Source organism: Antrostomus carolinensis, unplaced genomic scaffold (genome assembly GCF_000700745.2).
Source record: "Antrostomus carolinensis isolate BGI_N321 unplaced genomic scaffold, ASM70074v2 scaffold19060, whole genome shotgun sequence".
In the NCBI taxonomy this organism is placed as follows: domain Eukaryota; kingdom Metazoa; phylum Chordata; class Aves; order Caprimulgiformes; family Caprimulgidae; genus Antrostomus; species Antrostomus carolinensis.
Genome location: NW_010289300.1, coordinates 8,961 through 29,644, shown reverse-complemented (window position 1 = coordinate 29,644; position 20,684 = coordinate 8,961). Strand labels below are relative to the sequence as shown.

Sequence of the window (20,684 nt, the reverse complement as noted above, 5' to 3'; positions counted from 1 at the left end):
ATGAAGGCTTTTTTGCTCTTCATCCACTCAGATCCAGGTGAAAGTTTTCCCACTAGATCTGGGTATTGGAAAGAGCAAACTGACTGGTGCAGCATGTTTTGGTAGATAAAGAGCTAGGTAGGTTCCCAGCCTTATTGTCAACTTAGGCAAGTGGGAACCTGTGTTTTTCTTCCATGTTCCTGCTTCCCTGTGGCTGAATTTACATATGTCTCTGGATATAGTATGGATATTTATTTCCTCTGATGGTGGAGATCAGTTTCTCTGGTATACCTATAGAAAACTGGCACGAGGGAACTCCTGGGAATGGCATGCAGTGTTGAGTCAAAAGACCAGAAGGTTGGACTCCCCTGGTCAAATAGATGTCAGGCTTTGTTGTTCTGCCAGTTGTGTTACCTGTTAAGCAAAGCTTAACTCCTAAACTAGTAGTTTAAGCAGTTAAAACAGTGTGTGCTGGATCTTAAGAATGCTGGACTCCTTTTCTAAGAGGTCCCCCACAATGCTGGTGTTGGGGGTTGAAGAATACATGAGCACGTAGATTAGGAAAATGGCTAAAAATACATCTTTGTGGATTTCCCTGTTTTAACATAATTTTTAAAAAATGTGTTTCTACTTGTCAGTAGGATGGGTAACTTTCTGGAAAGTCTTTTTAACAGGACCTTAAAGAGCTCTGTTCTGTATTTGGTTAATATCACTTGGTCTAAAATGTGAACTTGCTTTTCTCTTTCCTCCACCTTCATCTGAAGCAACAATTAGGCAAAATAGCTTTTTTTTTTTTTTTATATATAAAAGGTAATGGGAAACTCTTCAGAATTCCAGAAAGCAGTGAAGTTGGTGATTGACACAGTCTCATTTGATAAAGACTCAACAGTCCAAGTTTTTGAGGCCACAATCAGGTACGTCGCTCTGTTTCTGCCTTTACAACAGTGCCGAGGTTAAAGGCTTGGTGTGCATGTGTAGGGGAACCAAAGTAAAACCATTGATAAGGGTGTCTTTGGTAGGCTTTATTGCATAATTGTTCCTTGAGTAAGTTGGTTTTTAACCTTTTATGAAAATATTCCATCTTTTCATAATTAAAATGATTTTAATGAGTCCCATGTGGCTCGGAGCAGTGATACAATGACAGTCTCCAAAGTCTTTGGCTCGCAGACTGCTGCTTTTTTGTTGTTGCTTGTACAGTGGACACTCAGATCTGTGTACAGCAAACAACTCTGCTGACAGATTTTCCCTGTTTTGGTTTTCTTCTGTGGACCTTCTGCTTGCTTTCACTTTTGTTTTAGATGAAAGCCCAGCCTGTCTTGTCTTGGAGATGAGTTTAAGTTACTGTCTGATTTTAAAAGGCTTCATTTTCTGAATGTCTTAAACAGTGTTTACTCAGTTGTTGCTTAACTTGACTCAACTTTCTTTTTTCCAAATATTAAGTTTATATAACAACTTTACTGTCATTTGCAGCAGCAAAAATGGTGGGACAAGGAGATCTTCACTCATAAATAACCTTGGTATGTTGTAAGGAGCTGCTGGGTTAGGTAAATTTTGCAGAACTGGACTTTGGGATTTCTGTGAGTGACAAGCAACGTGACTTCTAGATGTGTTCACTACTGGTGGGGAAAAAAGCAGATCTCTTTCTGTAGTGCCTCTAAGGTGCACAAAACAGTACATATGTTAAACATGATACTGGTGAGGGTTTAGCTGAAGAACTAGATTCAGATTTAATTTAAAAACTGAAGATCTTTTCCTTTCCCCACAGGGTTTTGGGAAGCCTGCTTTCTGCCCACATAATAATTACAGATTCCAAACAGCCTTTTGGTGATATGACCATTAAGGATTATGACAATGAACTGTTGCATATGGCTCGTGACCTGGCAGTGAGATTACTTCCAGCCTTTGAGAACACCAAAACTGGAATTCCATATCCTCGGGTAAGTGAGCACACCAACAGGGTGCGGAAATAATCTAAAAGTGGTAATTCTCCTGTCCTACAACTCGAATCCTGTGCTCTGTGTGTGCCTTTATACCTGCACTTGGGGTATTGAACCTGCTCTAAGTCACATTAAAATGACTTGTGGGGCTGAACTGTGCTAAGGTTTGGTGACATGATGATATATAAGTTGCCTCTTACATCTAGTAAATGTTTTCTTTAGGCAGTTTTTCTCTCTGTGTGTACTGTTCCGTATGGGTCAGTAGTCATTTGTTTTCGTGCTGTTTGGCTGGAACATGCCCTGCCCCACACTTTCTTCCTATATATCACACAGCAGCAAACAATCCTGACCTTAAGGAGGTTAACAAGAAATATTGTAAGGCAAATAGCATAGAAAAGTGATGTTATTGGTGACTTGGTACTAAGATAATTGTCATAAAATGAAACTCATCTAAAATATTTGTCAACCTGGGCTTGGAATTTGTAATTTTCTTAAACAGTGCTCAGGGAGTGCTCAGCTCCTGTGGTGTTCTTGAGCAGTGCATCCTCTTGTTTTACCCAGATGCCGTTTGCAAGGAGAAGGATGTCAGTTCTAGTGGAACAACTTTAAACTGTAAAACTAATTATAGCACTTGCCTGACTACTTTTAGTTTCTGGGGACAGCAGCACTGCTTTTCTTCCAGACCTCTCAGGCTGTAGAAACATGAACTTTCACTTCTCTTCAGAGTCTGGTAAAGCAGTTGTGGGTGGTGTAACTTCTCTTCAGCATTTTGTTCCATGGGGAAGTTGAGGAGCATTCACTGAGGAAACTCTGGGTTTCAAGAGCACTAAGTGAAGGGAAGGACTACTTGCATCACCCTTGGAAGAACCTGAATGTTCAGTAGAAATGATGAAAAAGTGGATTGAAATTTGAAGAACTGTCAAGTATAAGAGTAGCAAAATTAGGATTGCCCACCTTGGGAATGGTGCTATAAAGTTGGAAGAAAAAGGAAAGGCTTTTTGACCAAGCTGTGATATGCTGGCTTTCCAGCTGTATACACATGGCACACTGCATACTGCAAAAAACTAATAAATAGGCTTTATAGTAAATAAAAGACTGCAGATTAGAGCCCAGCTGTGTGAGGTGCAGCCTGCTTTCTTGCTGTTAGCACTCTCTCTGTCTCCTTCACAGGTCAATCTGAAGAAGGGAGTACCTCCAGACAGCAATAATGAAACTTGTACCGCAGGAGCTGGTTCCTTGCTGGTGGAGTTTGGCATCCTTAGCAGGCTGCTTGGCGATTCCACGTTTGAATGGGTGGCCAGGAGAGCTGTCAAAGCACTCTGGAGTCTCAGGAGCAATAACACCGGGCTGCTAGGTAATCCCTTCTGAGGTGAAGCTACCTTGACAGGCTCCTTTACCCTACCTCATGTCTCCTGTAGCACAATGCCATCATGCTACAGGTTTCTTTCATGTGTCGTAACCTTTGTGGCTCTGCTTCCTCTGTAGCTGTTAAGTCATGCTCTCCTTGTGTCCTTGCACTTTCTGTTGACCACATGGCAGTTTGTAATTTCATAAGAAAAATGGAGTGTCTGAATGACTTCTTAGGGCACAGGTTTCCAAAGACAAATTTTTCATGAAACTAGGAAATGAAACTGAAGTTCTTGCGTTTGCATCCCCAGTAATATAATTTAGATTGGCAGATGACTAAATGTACTTAAAACAGCTGCGTGTGTGTTGGTTGGATGAATGCACTGTAATGCTTTATTTTGACAGTGATCTTTGATCATTCCTCCTTTTGAAGATGTAACATTTCTAAGTTCTAGTTCTTGATTATTTTTCTCTGGTGTACTTGGCAACTGTAGACTAAACTTTTTGTCTGTTCTGAAAGGAAATGTTGTGAATATTCAAACTGGTCATTGGGTTGGCAAGCAGAGTGGCCTGGGAGCAGGGCTGGATTCATTCTATGAGTACCTCCTGAAGTCTTACATCCTCTTTGGAGAAAAGGAAGACCTGGAGATGTTCAATGATGCTTATCGTAACATTCAGAACCACTTACGAAGAGGGTATGTTATTTGTATGAGTATTAATTCCTTAAGCAATGAGGGCTCCACCAAGACAGGAGAGACTGTGCAGTGTTTTGTGTCACGCTCTAGAAAATCTGTGTTCTCTTTTTTTTTTTGTTCAAAAAACAAAATCTTATTTCTGTGGTAGTCACTGTGGAAATAAATTTTAACGTTCCCTTTATTCTTTAGTCAACTAATCTGTACAGTATTTTTGGTGCAAAGAAGCTAAACTGGTTACTGTCCAAGTTAATGTGAGGCTGAGAGAGGGCTGTAGAACTGCAAGGGATGTGTGTTACCTTGGCTGGTTTCTCAAGGCCTAGCATGACTTTTTGGTAGAGGTTCTGCTGACGTAACTTTAGGACGTGATGTACGTTCCTTTATGAATTAATTTTTCTGAGAGTGTGACTGACATTTTGGTTCTTTTCAAAATGGCTTTGAGCCTAGCACAACAAATCTGTCACTCATTCTCTTTGCTGGTGGTGGTGCTGTGAAATGAAACGTGCATTGTGTTCTTCTAAAATAGCGAACACTTACACGTGCTTGTCGTTACCTGGCAGTCGAGAAGCTTGCAACGAAGGTGAAGGTGACCCTCCTCTGTATGTTAACGTGAACATGTTCACTGGACAGCTGATGAACACGTGGATTGACTCTTTGCAGGCCTTTTTTCCTGGACTACAGGTAAACTTCAATTCCGTTAAAGTCCGGATGACACAGTAGAGGGGTGTCAGCAAGGCTCCTTCTGGGACTAGCTCTAAGCATCTCTTCTGAGACAAGCTTCAACCTGGGGGTTTACATCTGGCTGCTCTGATAAGAGTATTGGGGTGGTTCAGCTTCTACATCAGCTGAAAGGCTCAGCCTGCTGTCTACTAAATTTGAGATACTTCATAATTTTTCTCATTGAACCTCAGCATTTGTTTACCAAGCTCCACTGAAGCTTTTAGTCTGAAGGAATTAATACACTAGCTTTGTTTTTTGGGTTGGTTTGTTTGTCTCCCCTTATGAGGGGTGTGCTTTATTATATGGCATGTTCTTACACAGAGCAGAAGGCAATTTGTTGGCTTGCAGTATTAAGTGTTGGGTGTTTATGGCTGTTGTTATGCCTTAGGTGTTGATAGGAGATGTGGAAGATGCTATTTGTCTCCATGCTTTTTATTATGCCATATGGAAACGATACGGAGCTCTCCCAGAAAGATACAACTGGCAATTGCAAGCACCAGATGTTCCCTTCTATCCACTGAGGCCAGAGTTAGTGGAGTCCACATATCTTCTTTATCAGGTACTTGGCTTTTGTCTGCTTACAGCTCATGTTTTGGCCAAAATAATTTAGTTCAGAAAGTCACTTTTTCCACCCCTAGCCCCCGGGCACTAGGTCACTAAAACTTGGTGCCTCTCTACCTGCTTTCTCTTTTATAGAGGTCTTTGTTTAGACAGTAGGTTGTTGTGCAGTGTAGCTGCTATGTTTGCTTTGAAAATAGCCTTTTTTTTGGTAAGATAGGCAAAAATGAGACTAAAAAACCTTTGAAAAAAATAGCTGGTGGATTTTTACAACATACAGACTTGTGACTTCTTAATAGAAATTGTTGAAGTAAGTGTAGTAGTTTTCCTTGCTATATTGTCCAGGCACAGTCTCCAGCTGGCAGAAGACACAGTAAACTAAAATAACTTCCTGGCTGCAAAAAAGCTATCAAACAGCTTGAATTTACTGCAAGTTTTATTAGAATTTGCACTGAGGCAAATGTGAGAAGCTTGCAGAGAGTAATCTGAGTCATGTTCCTATAAAGACAGGTTTACTGTAACACTCAAGAATCTGATACTACTAGGTCTTATTTGTAAGTGGCCTTTGTAAGTGTTATTTTTACAAGATATTGAACTCGCTGACTTTAACTCTCATCTATCTCCTTATTCAGGCCACGAAGAACCCGTTTTACCTTCATGTTGGAATGGATATTCTGCAGAGCTTGGAAAAATATACAAAAGCAAAGTCAGTATTCAATGTTTTGTTTTCTCTCACTGCTACATACGTATGTTTTATTATATAAATATTACATAGTATCCAGTCGGCCAAATGTAGGTAAACCAGAAAACCCAACCCTCCACAAAAGCCACAAGTGATTATTTATTTACCAAACAATTATTTCTTTGTCACCTGAAAATGAAATTATAGTCCAGTGACAACTTTATACCTGCAGAATTTTATAACTACCTGTTAAAATGTGTTGTCGATGATCAGTTGCTAAAAACTGGAGAATGACTTGTAGGTTTTTTTTTTTCTGTGGCTCCTGCAAAAATAATTTGAACCTCATGGACCCATGGTATTTAGTGCTTTTGTAGACAAGTCAGAACTAACCAGAGGACAGTCTAAACCAACGCCTTTCTGCAGTTCAGTGGGATTCAGGTGCTGTGTAGGGAGTTGACTGAAAAAATTACAAGTGCACTGTGTGACAGCTTGAAGCTTCATAATTTGTAAGCATTGGTGGGAGGGAAGAGGAGGCAGCTTGGGAAGAAACCTTTGCATGAGTCCAGGCTTCCAGACCTGGGTTTCTCATGTGCTTAGTGGGGTGAAATTACCTGTTTTGTGCAGTGTGCCTTGAGAGTGTCCTGCTGCTTTGAAAGATCTGAGCAAATCTGCATGATGGAATAGGTGAACTATGGTGTCAGTGATAGCAGTCTCACCACAACACCATAAACCAATAATCAGTGCTTCCTTGTACGAGAGACTTGGATCATTTTAACTTCACCCCCAGTGACAATTGGAATGGTCTGAAGTGAAGGAAAATCTGGGGAGTGCTTCGAGATCAGAACGGGTGGGAACTAAACCCAAATGGATCTTAAATCTTACAGGTGTGGCTATGCCACGTTGCACCACGTCGTAGAGAAGACGAAGGAAGATCGAATGGAGAGCTTTTTTCTCAGTGAAACATGTAAATATTTGTACCTGGTAAGTATATGTTCTTCATGGCAAAGATGCACCAACGTGGCACAGCGAGGAGGCGGGACGTTGTTAATCAGAAACTGTGCTGCGCTCTGGGGAGGAGAGGGGTTTAGGGTTGGAGTGTGTCAGAGTGTGTGCTGCTCTTATTTCTGTGACCCTGCCCTAATCTTGGAGGTTTGGGCAGCCACTGCCTGGAGAGCTGGCAGCTCTTTTGAGGGGGAGCTGGAGAGGAGGGGAAGCCAGGCCGAAGGGGAAGCTCAGCTCTGAGCTCAATTACTGCTTGTACCCATTTTGCCTCCCTTGCTGCAGCCTCTGATTTCTCCCCATCAGGCTTTGGCAGTCACAGGAGAAAGCATTTGAGCCAACACTGCTTAAGCTACTGTTCTCAATCTCCTTTAGTGTAGAAAAACAAATAAATCTGTGGCTGAATGGAAGCAGTGGATGCCAGCCTAGAAATGCCTGCGCAGTGCAGCTTAGAAAAATAGGGCAGTTTAAGTTGTGCGAGAAGTTTTTCTTTTGCTCTCCCCTTTTAACTGTTAAAATAAATCCCTTGCATTAAAACTATTTATTTCCATTTGCTCTAACAGTATTTACCCATTTAGCACTAATAGGAATGCTTTTTGTGTGATCCTTCAAATGTGTGGGTGCGTGTGTTTTAACTTATTGTTGATGGGGCGTGAGGAATGTTGCACACATACTATAGCTCTCTCTCCCTTCTCTTGTTTAGCTGTTTGATGAAGAGAATCCACTGCATAAATCTGGAAATAAGTATATGTTTACTACTGAGGGACACGTTGTCTCTGTGGATGAACGTTTTCGGAACTCGCTGTGGCAAGACATCCTCCCTGGAGAAGAGGACAGCGCAGAAAAAAATAAACCCAGTGAATTAAAGGCAGTCAACTTCAGTTCTAATGTAAGGAATACACAGGGTGCTCCTGGATGTGTGGCTGGAGAAGGGATGTATGTTGAACTGGGTTAGTCAGTAGAAAAAAGAGCCATTTGGAAGTGTTACTTTAGGGCTCTGCAGCGTTTCCTTTATAAATGTCAAATATCTGAGGAGCTCCCTTGTGAAAAAAAACTTTCAGTAGTGGAATGAATGGATTAGGATAATGTGAAAGTGATTATGTTGGAGGTGAAACCTGTCCCCTTTTAAGGATTTTGCAGCAATTAGCTTGTTAATTTATTTACAATTATTTCTTCCTTCCCCTTTTTGTTGCCCTTAAAATCTTCCAGTGTTGCTGTGATGGGGAAAGAGAAAAGCAGAGGGTCATTTAAACAGCTTTTTTTTCCCTCAGAATGGTTTTGTGGCATGTAAAGGTGACCTTTCTTAGCTTAGCATCAGCTGAGTTCCAGAGCTATGGATCCAGTGCCTATCACCAACAAAAATAGATATGTTTTTAATACAGAACAATTTTTTAAAATCTCTGCTAGTAGGTTCTAGCATGGTTCCTTTCCTCCTCCCCTCAATCCTGCAGAAAAAGAGCATTATTTTAAAAAAAACCATTCACAGTTGTCATAGTGAAGGAAGTCTCAGTTGAATAACACGCTGCAGCAGTTTGGAAGCTTGCAGCCTGCACTAAGGAAACACTTGCTGTTCATTTATCTGGTTTGAGCTGGAAGTTTGCAAAGAGTGAGGGAGAGTCGGGACCAAAAGTGCTGTTGGGTACAATTTTCTGTACTGGGAGGAGATCCATGGTTACTGGGGCTACAACGTCTGCTAGGTTACAAAGGGTATGGGATTGCCTGTGCTCCTGTTTGAGTTCTTAAAAATATTCTCATTTTGTTAACAGTGTAACAGAGTTCCTGATGAGAGGAGATACTTGCTGCCCTTGAAGAGTAACTACATGAGACAGATTGATCGAATGGTGGGCTTGGTCTGAATGGTTCTTCAGAGTAACTTCTGTCACACCTCAGGAGGAGCACGGGATTTGGCTGTAGACATTCCTCTCCTCTTCAGCTACACACCTGCATATGCTGAGTCACTTGGGTATCCCCCACGCTTCTTAGTTTTTAATTATGGACAAGAAGGGAGATGGAGTTCTGTTACGAGTTCCATCTTCTGAACTGTGGTAACTCCACCTGAATAGAGATTTCTTGTTTTAAGACTTCCTATGAAAAATGTTGTTACAAATGAAGGCTGAATATAGTTAAAAAAAAGAAAAGAAAATTGGCATGTGCCACTTTAGCTACCTCTCTGTAGCTGTATTACAAATGTCCCTTTAGAAAAGGGTCTAGTATTTAATTTGAAATGATCTTGGGATTGGGGAAGGAATGGGAAAGTGCAATTTCTTACACCAAGTTGAATCGTTGAATTATTCTGACTAGCAATACATAACCTTAAGTACTACTCAGGTAGAAACCCACTGGCATTGGGTTTTGCTGAAACAAAAATGCTGTATCTGGAACAGTTAGCTTCTTACATCATCAGGAATTATCAAGTCACGATACCCCTTGTATGCACAGCTGTATAGAACTGCACGATCACAAGAGCCTGTGGTGCAGAAACCAGTAATGAAACAAGTCAGGTGCCTTTTTTTGTAAGGGAATGGGGGGGGAGGGAAGGAGAAATTGCAAAGCCACTCAGCTGTCCAAGCAGCTGACTTTATATAACTTAGCTGAGCAGAAGTTCCAAAAGTTTTGTTGTTTGCCATGTATCTAGTGCCTTTACAGGACAGATGCTGCTATGAACTGCTATAACAGTACATGAAGAACAAACTATTTCACATTCCTGACATGTTAGTGCCTTAAGTTTTCTTCACTAACAGGAAAAACTGAGCTTGCTTGGGAAGATGGATAAAGTATTTCTGGTTAGTTGGTTACAAAATATGGTGGATCCCAAAGTAACTTAAAAAGTAAGTTACAGAAGAGATGACTTCTCTCTCTCTCTCTTTTGTTTTTGTTTTTTAAAGATGCTGGAAGCATATCAACTGCTGTGCCCATCCCAAAGAATACTTGTGGGCTGGATTTATGTCAGTTTAGTTAGTAATGGGGCAGCCTCTGCATCACCCTGGGGATGGAGTTGGTGAGAGGTGTGAGGCTGCAGTGTGCTGACTTCCTCTGCTGCAGCGGCTGTTGGTGCTGCTGGCAGTGCTGTACTGTACCTGTAAACTCTGCCTTTTGCTTCCAAAAATGCTGTTGCTTCATCCCACCGTCTTGAAATACGGCTCAGCTATGTTTGAGGAATAGCCATCTGTGAACTCTCAGGAAGAAAGCAGTTAAATTCAGGCAGGGCTGTTGAAGGGTGAAACAAAACTGAGACCAAACCAACTTATTCTATATATAGAATATATATAGAAAATATAACAGTTCTAAATATAATAGTTGTTTTTTTTCCAGTGGCTCCCCATTGCTTACATGCTTTTTACTTTTGACTACAGCTGAAGTAGTTGAAGATTACTGTTGGGTTAATTCTTTTTAAATTAAGGCTTAAATATAAGGGCAAACTTGATCTGCTGTATTTTCACCTCCTGATAATATTGGTTTTCATAAACCATACATTGCAACTCGAAACATTTCTAATAAATATAAAGTTAGTGCTGAAGAGGTTATTGCTTGAGTCTTTTAGTTATACAGATGCATCTCAGGGACTTCATTGTAGAATCTCTTATTCCATGATAGCTGGATCTTGTATTCAGGCAAAAAAGAAAATAATAATCCTGTCTTCTTACTCTTGTTGTGTGTGTTTTAAGGGAGGGGAGGGTTGGAGGGTCGAGAGGGAAGTACATTCAAGATTTCCAAAAACATTGCAATAGAACTGGTTGCCTTGATAATTGAGGCAGCTTGGCAATTCCAACCCATGTAGAATTGGCTTTGCAGACCTGTTACTGGAATGTCTTAGTTGCCTATTTGAAAGCCAAACAGAAATTCAAGATGTTAGGATCCAAAGAGGCATTGGGAGAGGCTCAAGGTAGAGCTTCTTCACCAGTAAGCGTGGTCTGGGCGTGCAGGTACGCAGCAGTTTGTAAGCACGTAGGGAAGTGCAGGAGGATGTGCAGGGGAGTGCTCACAGACGAGGGAGGGGGCAGAGAGCAGAAATGTCTGGGCTCTCTGGAATGCTGCTGCTGGGCCAGACCTGCTGCTCGGAGCTCTGGAATGAGCAGTGCTCGGCAGTGTGGCAGCCAAGCGCAGCATTTCACCAGGCTGTTGGGACAGACATTGTCCTTGGGTGTGTTGCTGGCTGCTTCTGGTGATGATTTTTCCCCCACGTGCAGGTTAAATCTGAATTATGTACCATTGTGCACCTTGTAATTGCCCTGCAGTGTTCTGTGCCTTCTGGAGCACCTGAACCCTGGTAAGGGTTCCAGCCGAGTGTTACGCACAGCAGTCTGTTTCAGGGTTTTCCTTAGAGGATGACACAACTGTAATGAAGTTGCACAACTGTTCTGTCACTGTGCTTTTCCAGAAAACTCTTGGATGTTGCTAGAAATAAAATGAGAGGTGGCTGGAGAATGGGAACAGTGTGGGCAGGTTCTACAGGCAGAGTGGCTTGGGCCAGTGCTTACAGTGCCAAATCGTAGGTGATCAGCTTCTCGTTAGAAACTGCCTTGAATTTGGTGTTACCAAGGTGACCTGACAGTCGTCTTGCCATAGGAATGGTTTTTGTCTACGAGGAGACTGGTGCTGACTACGTGGTAAAAGGCTTTGTATTCTTTTAAGGAGCCAATTTTTCTTCCTCTTCATTTTAAAAACGCTTTGATACGTTTTTACTCTGTAATGACAGGGCACGTGTGATGCACTAAAATCAAAACTTTTGTATAAGTCAATGATATCAAAATGAAATTGATAACACTGCTGGAATAACTTGCTGAAACAGACTTTTGTATTTCTTGGTATACTGTGCAATATCAATTTTTCCTAATTAAAAATGCAATGTATACTTAATTGTTTTTTTTCTTTTCCAGGAAGTATTTAATTGGGATTGGGGAATTTTTAAGAGGACCAAATGCTCTTTCATGAAATGTCCTAAATTTTCAAAACTTGAGCTTAAATTTTACAAATCTGCATTAAAAAAATGGTGTATTTGACCACTTTTATGTGTGTTTTCTTATGGTATAGTTCTTATAAGGCCATCATGAAGCTTGCAGGTGATCTCCCAAACACAGGGAAAAGATTAATTTGAGTGTGTGTACCTGATCCATTGACCAGACAGGAAAACAGCAGTTGAGGGTGACCTGAGAGTAGGGGTGAGTAAAGGAAAACACACCTGAAGTCTGTGTTCAAGCTGGTTTGTGGCTCTTGTTCAAGTTCTTGGTGACTTGGCCCATCTGAAGAGCTCGAGACCTCTGACTGCAGTAAGGAAACTCCCCGACCAGTTCTCTGGCTCTGTTGTTGGTGTCCATGTCAGTCATCTTGTGTGTGGAGAAGGTAAGTCTGTGACTCTGTGCCCCAAAGAGGGTAGGCTGGGAATTCACTTCTTTTTTTTTTGTGAGCCAGCCTTAGGTGTGAACTGTCACTGAGCATTGTCTCTTACAGAAAACACCCTGTGACTCCACTTTCTTAGAGGCTGAGTGTGCTGCTGGGTGCTTTGAGGAGGAAGGAAAAGGCAGCCTCAGCCAGAACTTAGTCCTTTGTCTCCAAGGATAGCTTGGCTCTGTCTTTGCCCTGGACCTGGTTAGCTCAGGAACGCACAGTTGAGGTGTGCAACAAATAGCTTTTATTTTTCCTGGGGGAAATGAGACTTCTCAACCATATCCTTGCAAGAGCACACAAAATGAGTTAATGGTTTGGAGAAGGGATGACTCTCTGGTGAGGGCTTTCTTGCCAGCTTCATCTGCCTTGGTTACTAGACATTGAGATGTCTTATGCATGCTGGATTTTCATTAATTAGAACAAGGGATGGCTGCTTACTTTGGGAAAGTAAAAAAACCCATTCCACCTCTAAAAGGAAAAGCTTCTTCTCCTCCAATCCCTCTTTCATTTTCCCTGTGTAACGATTTGAGGGGCAGTCTGCACTGAAAGCAGTGATTTGGTGTGGAATGAGGAAACGAACTGTGGTGGCATCAAGCTGTTGGCCTCATGAGCAGGTAGCTGAGTCTGAGTAAGTACCGACCTTGCTGGTGTTCCCTAGTGCCACCCTCTCCAAGTTGGTCCATGAGGAACCTAGTGCAGGTGGGAATGGTGCACTGAGAACCTTGCTGGGCTCTTTCTACTCCACAGATAACTGCACCCTGGGAAATAGCTCATGCTGGGTTTAAAAATGGGAATGTGGAAACAAACTATCTGACCATCACTGAGATATTTTTTTCTTATTTTTTTCTCCTGGATCTGTTTTCTGCTTGATTGATGTAATATCTTCTGTTGTTTTCCAGTCCTGATTCAAAGGCTGCTGAAGCTGACAGGACACTTCCTGTTGTCTGTCTTACTCAAACTCCAACTTACAAGGAAATGTATTGAGCATCAATAACTGGATTTTTTGCAATTTTAAAGTTCCTCTGAATTTTTGGATGATGAGGTTTTTTCCCCCGTCTCATGCTAGTTTTACTGGATTCAGACTTCTAAGTCTCAATTCTGAAGTAAGCGTAAGTGAGCTGAAATCCTGATTTTTGGGGAAAGAACCTGAGCTCTCATGTTTTCACTGTGGTTGCACATTTACTAGTGGTGTCACTGCCCTGAGCTCCTCTTTGCTGGCTTTCCTTATCTGCTGTTGGACAGTGGGTTGGTCACTGTTACAGCTCTGAAGTGGGACTGAGTGTGTTGATTGTAGTTTTTTCTTGAGTTCACATTTAAGAAAATACCTCAGAAAACCCACTCTTCCCATTCTCGGTGTTCTGGCAGGTTTGGGTATGGTGAGATCATATGTGATAACACATCTGAAGTGCAAAAGTGTGCTTGAGAAATCATTTTTTTGGGGGTGTATGATGCATCAGGCCAACCTATTATTGTGGCTGCAAAGAAGTGACTTCTGGTAGCTGTGGACAAAGGTCCCTGGCTGGGGTTCCCGTGCACTTGGTGGCGATGCTGTAGATCCGATCTGCTTCCACCAGAGACCACTCTTGTGCCACTGTGAGAAGGTTCCTGTCTGTTCTCTAGCAGCAAGACAACAGTAAGATCTCGAAGGTGGAGTGTTGGAAGATGCAGTTTTATAGCTTTGTGGAGCACGGCTTCTCCTTTGCGGGGAGCTGGAAAGCCTTGAGGGACGGTGGATGTGAAAGGGGAAGGTGTGATGTGCTGCCAGCCGCTCTGCTCCTCACAGGCACAGAAACATCATCTCTTCTAGTTCTAGAGTTGTTTTCCTTTGTCTTTGCTTGAAACTTCTTCTAGGGAGAAATTTTCTCTTGCTGACCACCACTGGTATCACTTATTCACCTGAAAGAGATCAGCAAGTGTTCACTAAAAGCCACTGTGAGCTATTCTTGCTGTGTTTGTCCCCCACCTCACTTACACTGAGAAAGCCATTTCATTGGAAAGATTATATTGAAAAGCATCTTTTTCCCTGTTTCCCTTTTTCCCTCTCTGAAGGAGTTTTTTGCCTTAAATTTCATATGGCTATAGAAGATGACAGCCTGGGAGAGCTCCTCTAGCCACTTCAGCACAACTTGGCATTCTAGTGATGAGAATTGGTCGCTCTTATTTTCCAGGAAGAAACGGCAGGTTTGGATCTTAAAATAATAACTCTAGAGTTCTGTAAAGTCATTTTTTATTTAGATAGAGCTAATAAGGGTGAAAAAGGTACCTGTGTGTCCCTGCATGTAACTGGTGAAGGTGCAGCAACTCCTGTGAGCTGTGCAGGTCACCCGTGGCGCTGGGTGATGGAGCTGGGTGGGAGCTGCCAGGGTGGCTGGGTGAACTGGGAGAACTGGGACCAGCCATGGTCCGTGGTTTGTGGTCAGGTGTGGATTTACTGGGTTTGGAGAAGGATCACCATATTCCAGTTTCCAGGAGGAGCAGTTAGTGGGGCCAGGAGAGCCCCAGCGACCTCCCTGCCCGGAGATGGGACAGATGCTCCCTTGGCAAACCTCTCCTTGAAGGATGATGTTGCACATTTTTAGAGGCAAATCCCAAAAAGCATTTGCACACTCGAGGCAGGTGCTCTGCGAAGTGAAAAACAAGATTGGAAAAATGAAAAAGAAAGCAAGATTTTACTTTATTAATATTTTTGAATAATTGAAATTACTCGCCCTGGAAGGCCCAGAGGCTTTCACAATAATGGCAATCTGCATACTATCATTTTTTTTATAGTGCTCATTTGGTGGAATAAGTAATTCTCAGCATTAATACCTCCTGAAAATTACCGTGCATCAATTCTCTTCATCCTGTAATGGTAGCACTAGCAATCTGGCGTTATATGGTTTTGTCAAGGAGCTGCACTTTGTTAACTTCAGATGCAATACAGGACTCTGTTTTGAACAAAATACTGCTTTTTCCTCCTCTTACAGAGGAGATTGTTTTTTAAAGCAGCCTTCAGGAGGAAAAATTAACTCTAAAAGAAGATTTTAAATAAGCATTTTTAATAGAACAAATATCCCCTTGCTCTCGGATGCTGCTTAATGAAAAAACAAATTATGCGGTAGCTAAAGATTTCTTTTTTAATAAGTGATTTCTCCTCCTTTCCTTTCCCTTCCATCCCTGCAGCCGAGTGCAGCACAGACACAGCACAGCCTGGATCTGCATTTCATGCACATCAACCAACAGGCTTTTTGCCATGTTAATGTGCTGTCGTTAAGCACTGTGGTACTTTGTTGACTGGAGTAAGAATAATTAATCCATAATTCAGTGAAAGAAAAATCAGATCCAGCAGAGTTGGGGTTGGTTTTGGTTTTTTGTCTAGCCTTTCTTTTTTGCCTTCTTTTCCTTCCCTTTCCCTCTCTTTTTTTCTCCTTCCCTTTCCCTCTCTTTTTTCTCCTTCCCTTTCCCTCTCTTTTTTTCTCCTTCCCTTTCTCTCTTTTTTTCCTTCCCTTTCTCTTTCTTTTTTCCTGCTGGCTGGGCTGTGCTGGAAACGAGAGGCCTGGCTGTCACAGGCTGTGGAGCGGGGTGGGTGGCAGTGTCCCTGTCCCATCCCCTGCCACCCAGCCAGGGAAGCTCTGGACATTTTTTGGGCTGTATGGGAGTGATGTGCTGGTGGTTGGTGTTGCTGCAGATTCTATTCTGAGAATAGAATCACAGAGTCATGGACTGGTTTGGGTTGAAGGGACTGTTCATGGTCCATCCAGTCCAACCCCCCTGCAGTGACAGGGACATCTGCAACCAGATCAAGTTGCTCAGAGCCCCATCCACCTTGACCTGGAATGTTTCCAGGGATAGGGCTTCTCCCACCTCTCTGGGCAACCTGGGCCAGGGTCTCACCATGCTCATCATAAAAAATTTCTTCCTTCCATCTAGTCTAAATCTCTCCTCTTTTAGTTTAAAACCATTTCCCCTTGTCCTGTTGCTACAAGCCCTGCAAAAATGTCTGTCCCCATCTTTCTTATAGGTCCCTTCAGGTACTGGGAGGCCACTAGAAGGTCTCTCTGGAGCGTTCCCTTCTCCAGGCTGAGCAGCCCCAGCTCTCAGCCCGTGTTTCAGTGCAGTGTCCCGGTTTGAGACGTGCAGTCCTGGCTTATCCACGTTTGCCTTCATCCTGGGAATGTGTTTGCACCGAGATGTAACACACAGGGGCAAAGCAAGGATGGGGCTGCGGGAAGGGGTCTGAGATGTTACATGTAAAACTTCAGAAGGGAAAAATGCTATTAAAAATGCATTATTCATAATGTGAGAAATGTAACCTTTCATTTCTGTTGACACTCAATTATTAGATTCGGAGGATTACTGCACCTGAGTTTGTTTTGCTACTGACACAACACAAATGAGCCCCAGAACGTTTTGAAGCGATTTAATAATCAGTACAATGGTAAAAAAAAAACCCAAAACAAACAAGCAGTCCTTGTCTGTTGGCAGGCACTGGCCCTAAAAATATCCAGGAGCAATTTCATGGGTGACCTGTGCTCTGGGGAAGAAAACACGTGCTCAGCCCACCCTTTCCCTTTCTTCTTCCATGGTCTCTCTAACTTAATGCCGGAAAGATTCCCCTTCAGCGAGTGAGGAATGTTTCAGTTTGGTGATTAATTAGTATTGCTATTAATACCAGATGCGATTCCATTAGAATAATCTATCTTATTGGTCAGGCTTTAATTAATTAGGTAATAAAAGCAACCCGGAAAAAAAAAAATAATCTTGAATGCTGGTTAATGAAACCCATGGATCTACTTATTAAGAATTAAACCTTTCTCCCTTTAATATTTTTCTGCATTATTAAACCCTGCTCAGTTTCTTTGTGTGGTTTGTCCCATCAATAACGGGAGCCTTAGTTCTGAATTGCTTTGTGTGAGCCAAGAAATCTAATATTATCTAATTAGGGACACCTCTTCCTGCATAATAAATGCAAGAGCAGCAAAATCAATTTGTTCCAGGCACTTTGTACTACTATTAAAAAAAAAATTAAAATAATCCAGTTTGGTACACTCTATAGCAGTTTTCATGTAAAAAAAACCCCAAACCCAGTCTTCTCTGTGGATGAGGAGCTGGTCCTGTCTGTGGGGCTGGGCAACCCGGTGTGGGGTGGCTGGGGGCTCAGCTGGGGACTGACCTGTCTCCATCCCAAAGGTGCTGAACCAAAAAGACAAAGTTTTGAAGAATTTGCACAGTCTGAACGCACCCACCCCCTCCCTGCCCCCCTGTTTTCTGGTGCATAATTCTCTTGGTCCCTGCAGGTTTTGAAGGGGTTTGTGCTGGATGGAGCAGTGCTGCCGCGTGTGCTACGGGAGGGATGGGATGTAACAAGTCTCTGCTTTGTTTTCCAGTGTATTATTATTATTATTTATTATTGTTATTATTATTGCCTTGTCCTCCTCCTGCCTGGGGCCAGGGATTTCACTGGGGTTTGCTGCTACAAAAGTTCAGCGAACTCATGGCAGGGGCAGTCTTGAGGAAGAAGGCAGCAGATCTCTTGGTTTGTATTTCACCCTCTTGTGTCAAAACATTGATGGTGGTGGCTGGAAAGCGTGGGGAGGGATGGTGGAGATGACCCAGTGGCTGCTGCACATGGCTGAAACCACGAGCTTGTTTTCCCTGGGGACAGAGGGGACACAGGTGACAGGGCAGGGAAGCGCTGCAGGAGACTCCTTGGGTTCAGCCTGTGCTGTGGGTTAGGATGAGATCTGGAGCAACAGCTGGCGGGTGAATTAGTTTTGAGGAAAGGAGGAGACTCTAATCTCTCTTTAAGATAGAATTAAAAAGATGTAAGCGGGTGCAACGTGAAAAAAATAATGGATAAATGCAAACATTAAAAAAGAGAGAAAACTAGGAGGTGTAAGTAGTGTCCCAGCCCCAGGAGAAGTCAAAACCAGTTCTAATGGCAATTGATGGCTGAACAATGACATTAACCATGCGACAGCGGAACAGCGACGGTGGCCACCAGTGAGTGACAGCAGGGCTGGTACAAACCAAAGCGGCACGGGTGCAGGCAGAGGTGTCAGACCTTGGAGCTCAGGTAGGGGTGCTTGGAGAGGGGGGGTCCTGCATCACTGATCACTGCTCCTGCAAGAGAGACATCACTTCTCTAAGCAATAGCAAGAAAAGATTTGTTTTCCTTTAGCGCTCCAGTTTGTCACCGTGGTCTGAGGGAAATGATCTCGATGACACTGTCCATAGTTTTACAAACTGCATCCCCCTCCCCTGTCACCTGGTGCTTTTGCTGCCGACTCTGCTGGGTCCTGGGCTTGGGAAAATATTGTAGGAAATGAATAAAATCACAATCAAGTCATTAGGCAGCTTGACATTTATTTCTGAGTAATTATCTTTGGTGATAGCCTTCTTAATTTTAAAATAAAGGTAAATGACTGTAAAATAACAATGAGAACCCTCAACATTGTATAAATTATTGTTACTGTCACCAGTTAATGCAAAACCTCAAAACACAGGATGTTCTTGCTGGGGAAGCTGCTCAGCAGTATAGAAAATGCCCCAGTAATGCTGAAATGCTGCAGCTCTCGGGTTGCTGCCATCGCAGAGCTCCTGTTTGGAGGGACTTTGGTCCGAAGGGCAGGAGCATGATGCTCCCCTTCATATTCAGCGACGTTTTCAGGTGTGTCGGGAAGGTGGTCAGAGTGCAAAGCAGTGTAAATACAGAATTGCACCCCAGGGACAGGAAAATGCAGGTTTTGTCCCTTGGAAGTGGGGGAATGAATTGAGCTGAAGCCCAGAAGAAGGATGTCACGCCTGTAGAGATATTGCGTTAGCTTTTGTAGTGTAGCACTAATGGGCATAATAAATTAGTGGTACCCTGAAATTAAAATTTCTGATTCCAGAAGTTTGAGGCTTGTGCTGCTGAAAAAACCATCATGAAGCGATTTCCTGGTGCTAAAGCTGTGGGGTTTTAATCAATACTGGAGGTTGTGTTCACCTACTTTTTTAATCTAGAGGTTATGATTTTTAAACCCTATTCTAAACCTTACTGTTGGATTAAGGGCTTATTTGAGGTCTGTGCTGTGAGGTCTTCTTACAGATACTTCTCTTGGTCAAAAATAAAAGGTTATTTTATACTTCCAGTTCCAGTCATGGAGCAGAAAGAAGAATCGAGAGCCCCTGTGGAAGCCCAGGTCCCTCCAGGAGCTGTGGTGGCCTCTTGCTCCCCTGGCATCTCTTGATCCCTGAGCAGAGTTTATTCCCAACTCTGCAGCCACTCTTCCTTCCTGATTTGTACCAGTTGCTACACACTTACCTTAGATTTTTGGGCCTTTTTTTCATTTGCATTCTAAATATCTTCTACAGCTTCATAGCAGGAGTGGCGTGTTTTCTTGGGAGGTAAGTGGAGAAGCTTTAGGGATGGGCTCGTGTCTCTTTACACACAAAGGTTCTTCTCTTGCTTTAATGCTCCTGGTGCTGCTGAGGAAATGCTGGTTTCAGAGGAGCTCTGCTGGGCTTGGTCCTTGGAGGCATACCACAGCCAAGGGAATGTTAAGAAAATGCCAATGTGTCCCATAATATTTCCCTCAAACCTTGAAAAAAAGAACATAAACCCTGATCACTAGGAAGCTGTTTCAGCTGCACTGACTGACCTTATGTACAAACAGCCGAGCGTGGCCTTTGGAGTAAATACTCAACAGCAGTTTATTTTTAAATCTATTTATACGAAATGCTTTTTGAACAAGAGGCAAACTGTAATTCTTTGCAGTGCGATGCTCTGGCTCCTGTTGAACCGCTGTCACCTTGCTATTTCTGTTTTCCTACCAGTGAGGCTTTGGGGTCTGATCTTATTTTCTTTGTTTACGAGAAGCTCTAACCTGTCTCTGTTTTCTAACTTCCCTCTTGCAACTTCCAGGCTACTGGAGCAGGGAGTTTGCTGCTATAATTACAACACCTAATTTATCTTTGCTTCTCAGATTCTCCAGCGTAATTTCCTGGAGGGATAACTCAAATGATAACGAATGGTTGGTTATGAGAGTTGCATTGCTTTGTAATAACAGTAAAAAATGAAAGGTAAATTAAACAGAAATGTATTAGAGCACATTATACTGACATGGAGCGGTGTTCATCTCCGGTTTGGCTGCACTTTGGGATGTGTTCCAGTGCTGGAAACAGCTGCAGGGCTCAGGGATGGAGCTGGGAATGGGGAGAGCTGTTGGGACCTGAGGAGGGAGAGGTAATCTTGGGGTTGGAACTCAATACGGGTGAGGTGTGGGGGATGTATTGACATAAAATGATGTTTCATCAGTAAGAAAACAATCAAAAAGGCTGCTCTGACCCTGGGTTCTTGCAGTTTGTGCAGATCTTTGTTTCTGAGAATGATGAGGTTGAACTCGATGAACAGGATCCTCCTTA

At 42.7% G+C, this 20,684-nt stretch overlaps 1 protein-coding gene across 1 annotated transcript; it reads left to right on the top strand.

Annotated features, from left to right (window-relative positions):
• The first annotated feature begins 792 nt into the window (after positions 1-792).
• Positions 793-9,039, top strand: EDEM1 (ER degradation enhancing alpha-mannosidase like protein 1). The gene is made up of 10 exons (XM_010169995.1): positions 793-893; positions 1,745-1,916; positions 3,087-3,270; positions 3,784-3,958; positions 4,516-4,636; positions 5,064-5,234; positions 5,866-5,939; positions 6,800-6,896; positions 7,618-7,803; positions 8,681-9,039. The coding sequence occupies exons 1-10, from the start codon at positions 793-795 to the stop codon at positions 8,768-8,770; spliced, it is 1,371 nt and encodes a 456-aa protein (XP_010168297.1). The 3' UTR covers positions 8,771-9,039.
• The last annotated feature ends 11,645 nt before the right edge of the window (positions 9,040-20,684 follow it).

Excerpts from the sequence above, each read along its gene's own strand:
- EDEM1 (XM_010169995.1), top strand. The coding sequence starts at position 793 with ATGGGAAACTCTTCAGAATTCCAGAAAGCAGTGAAGTTGGTGATTGAC. Across the intron at positions 6,897-7,617 it reads CATGTAAATATTTGTACCTG|CTGTTTGATGAAGAGAATCC; the intron begins GTAAGTATATGT and ends TCTCTTGTTTAG. Across the intron at positions 7,804-8,680 it reads CAGTCAACTTCAGTTCTAAT|TGTAACAGAGTTCCTGATGA; the intron begins GTAAGGAATACA and ends TTTTGTTAACAG.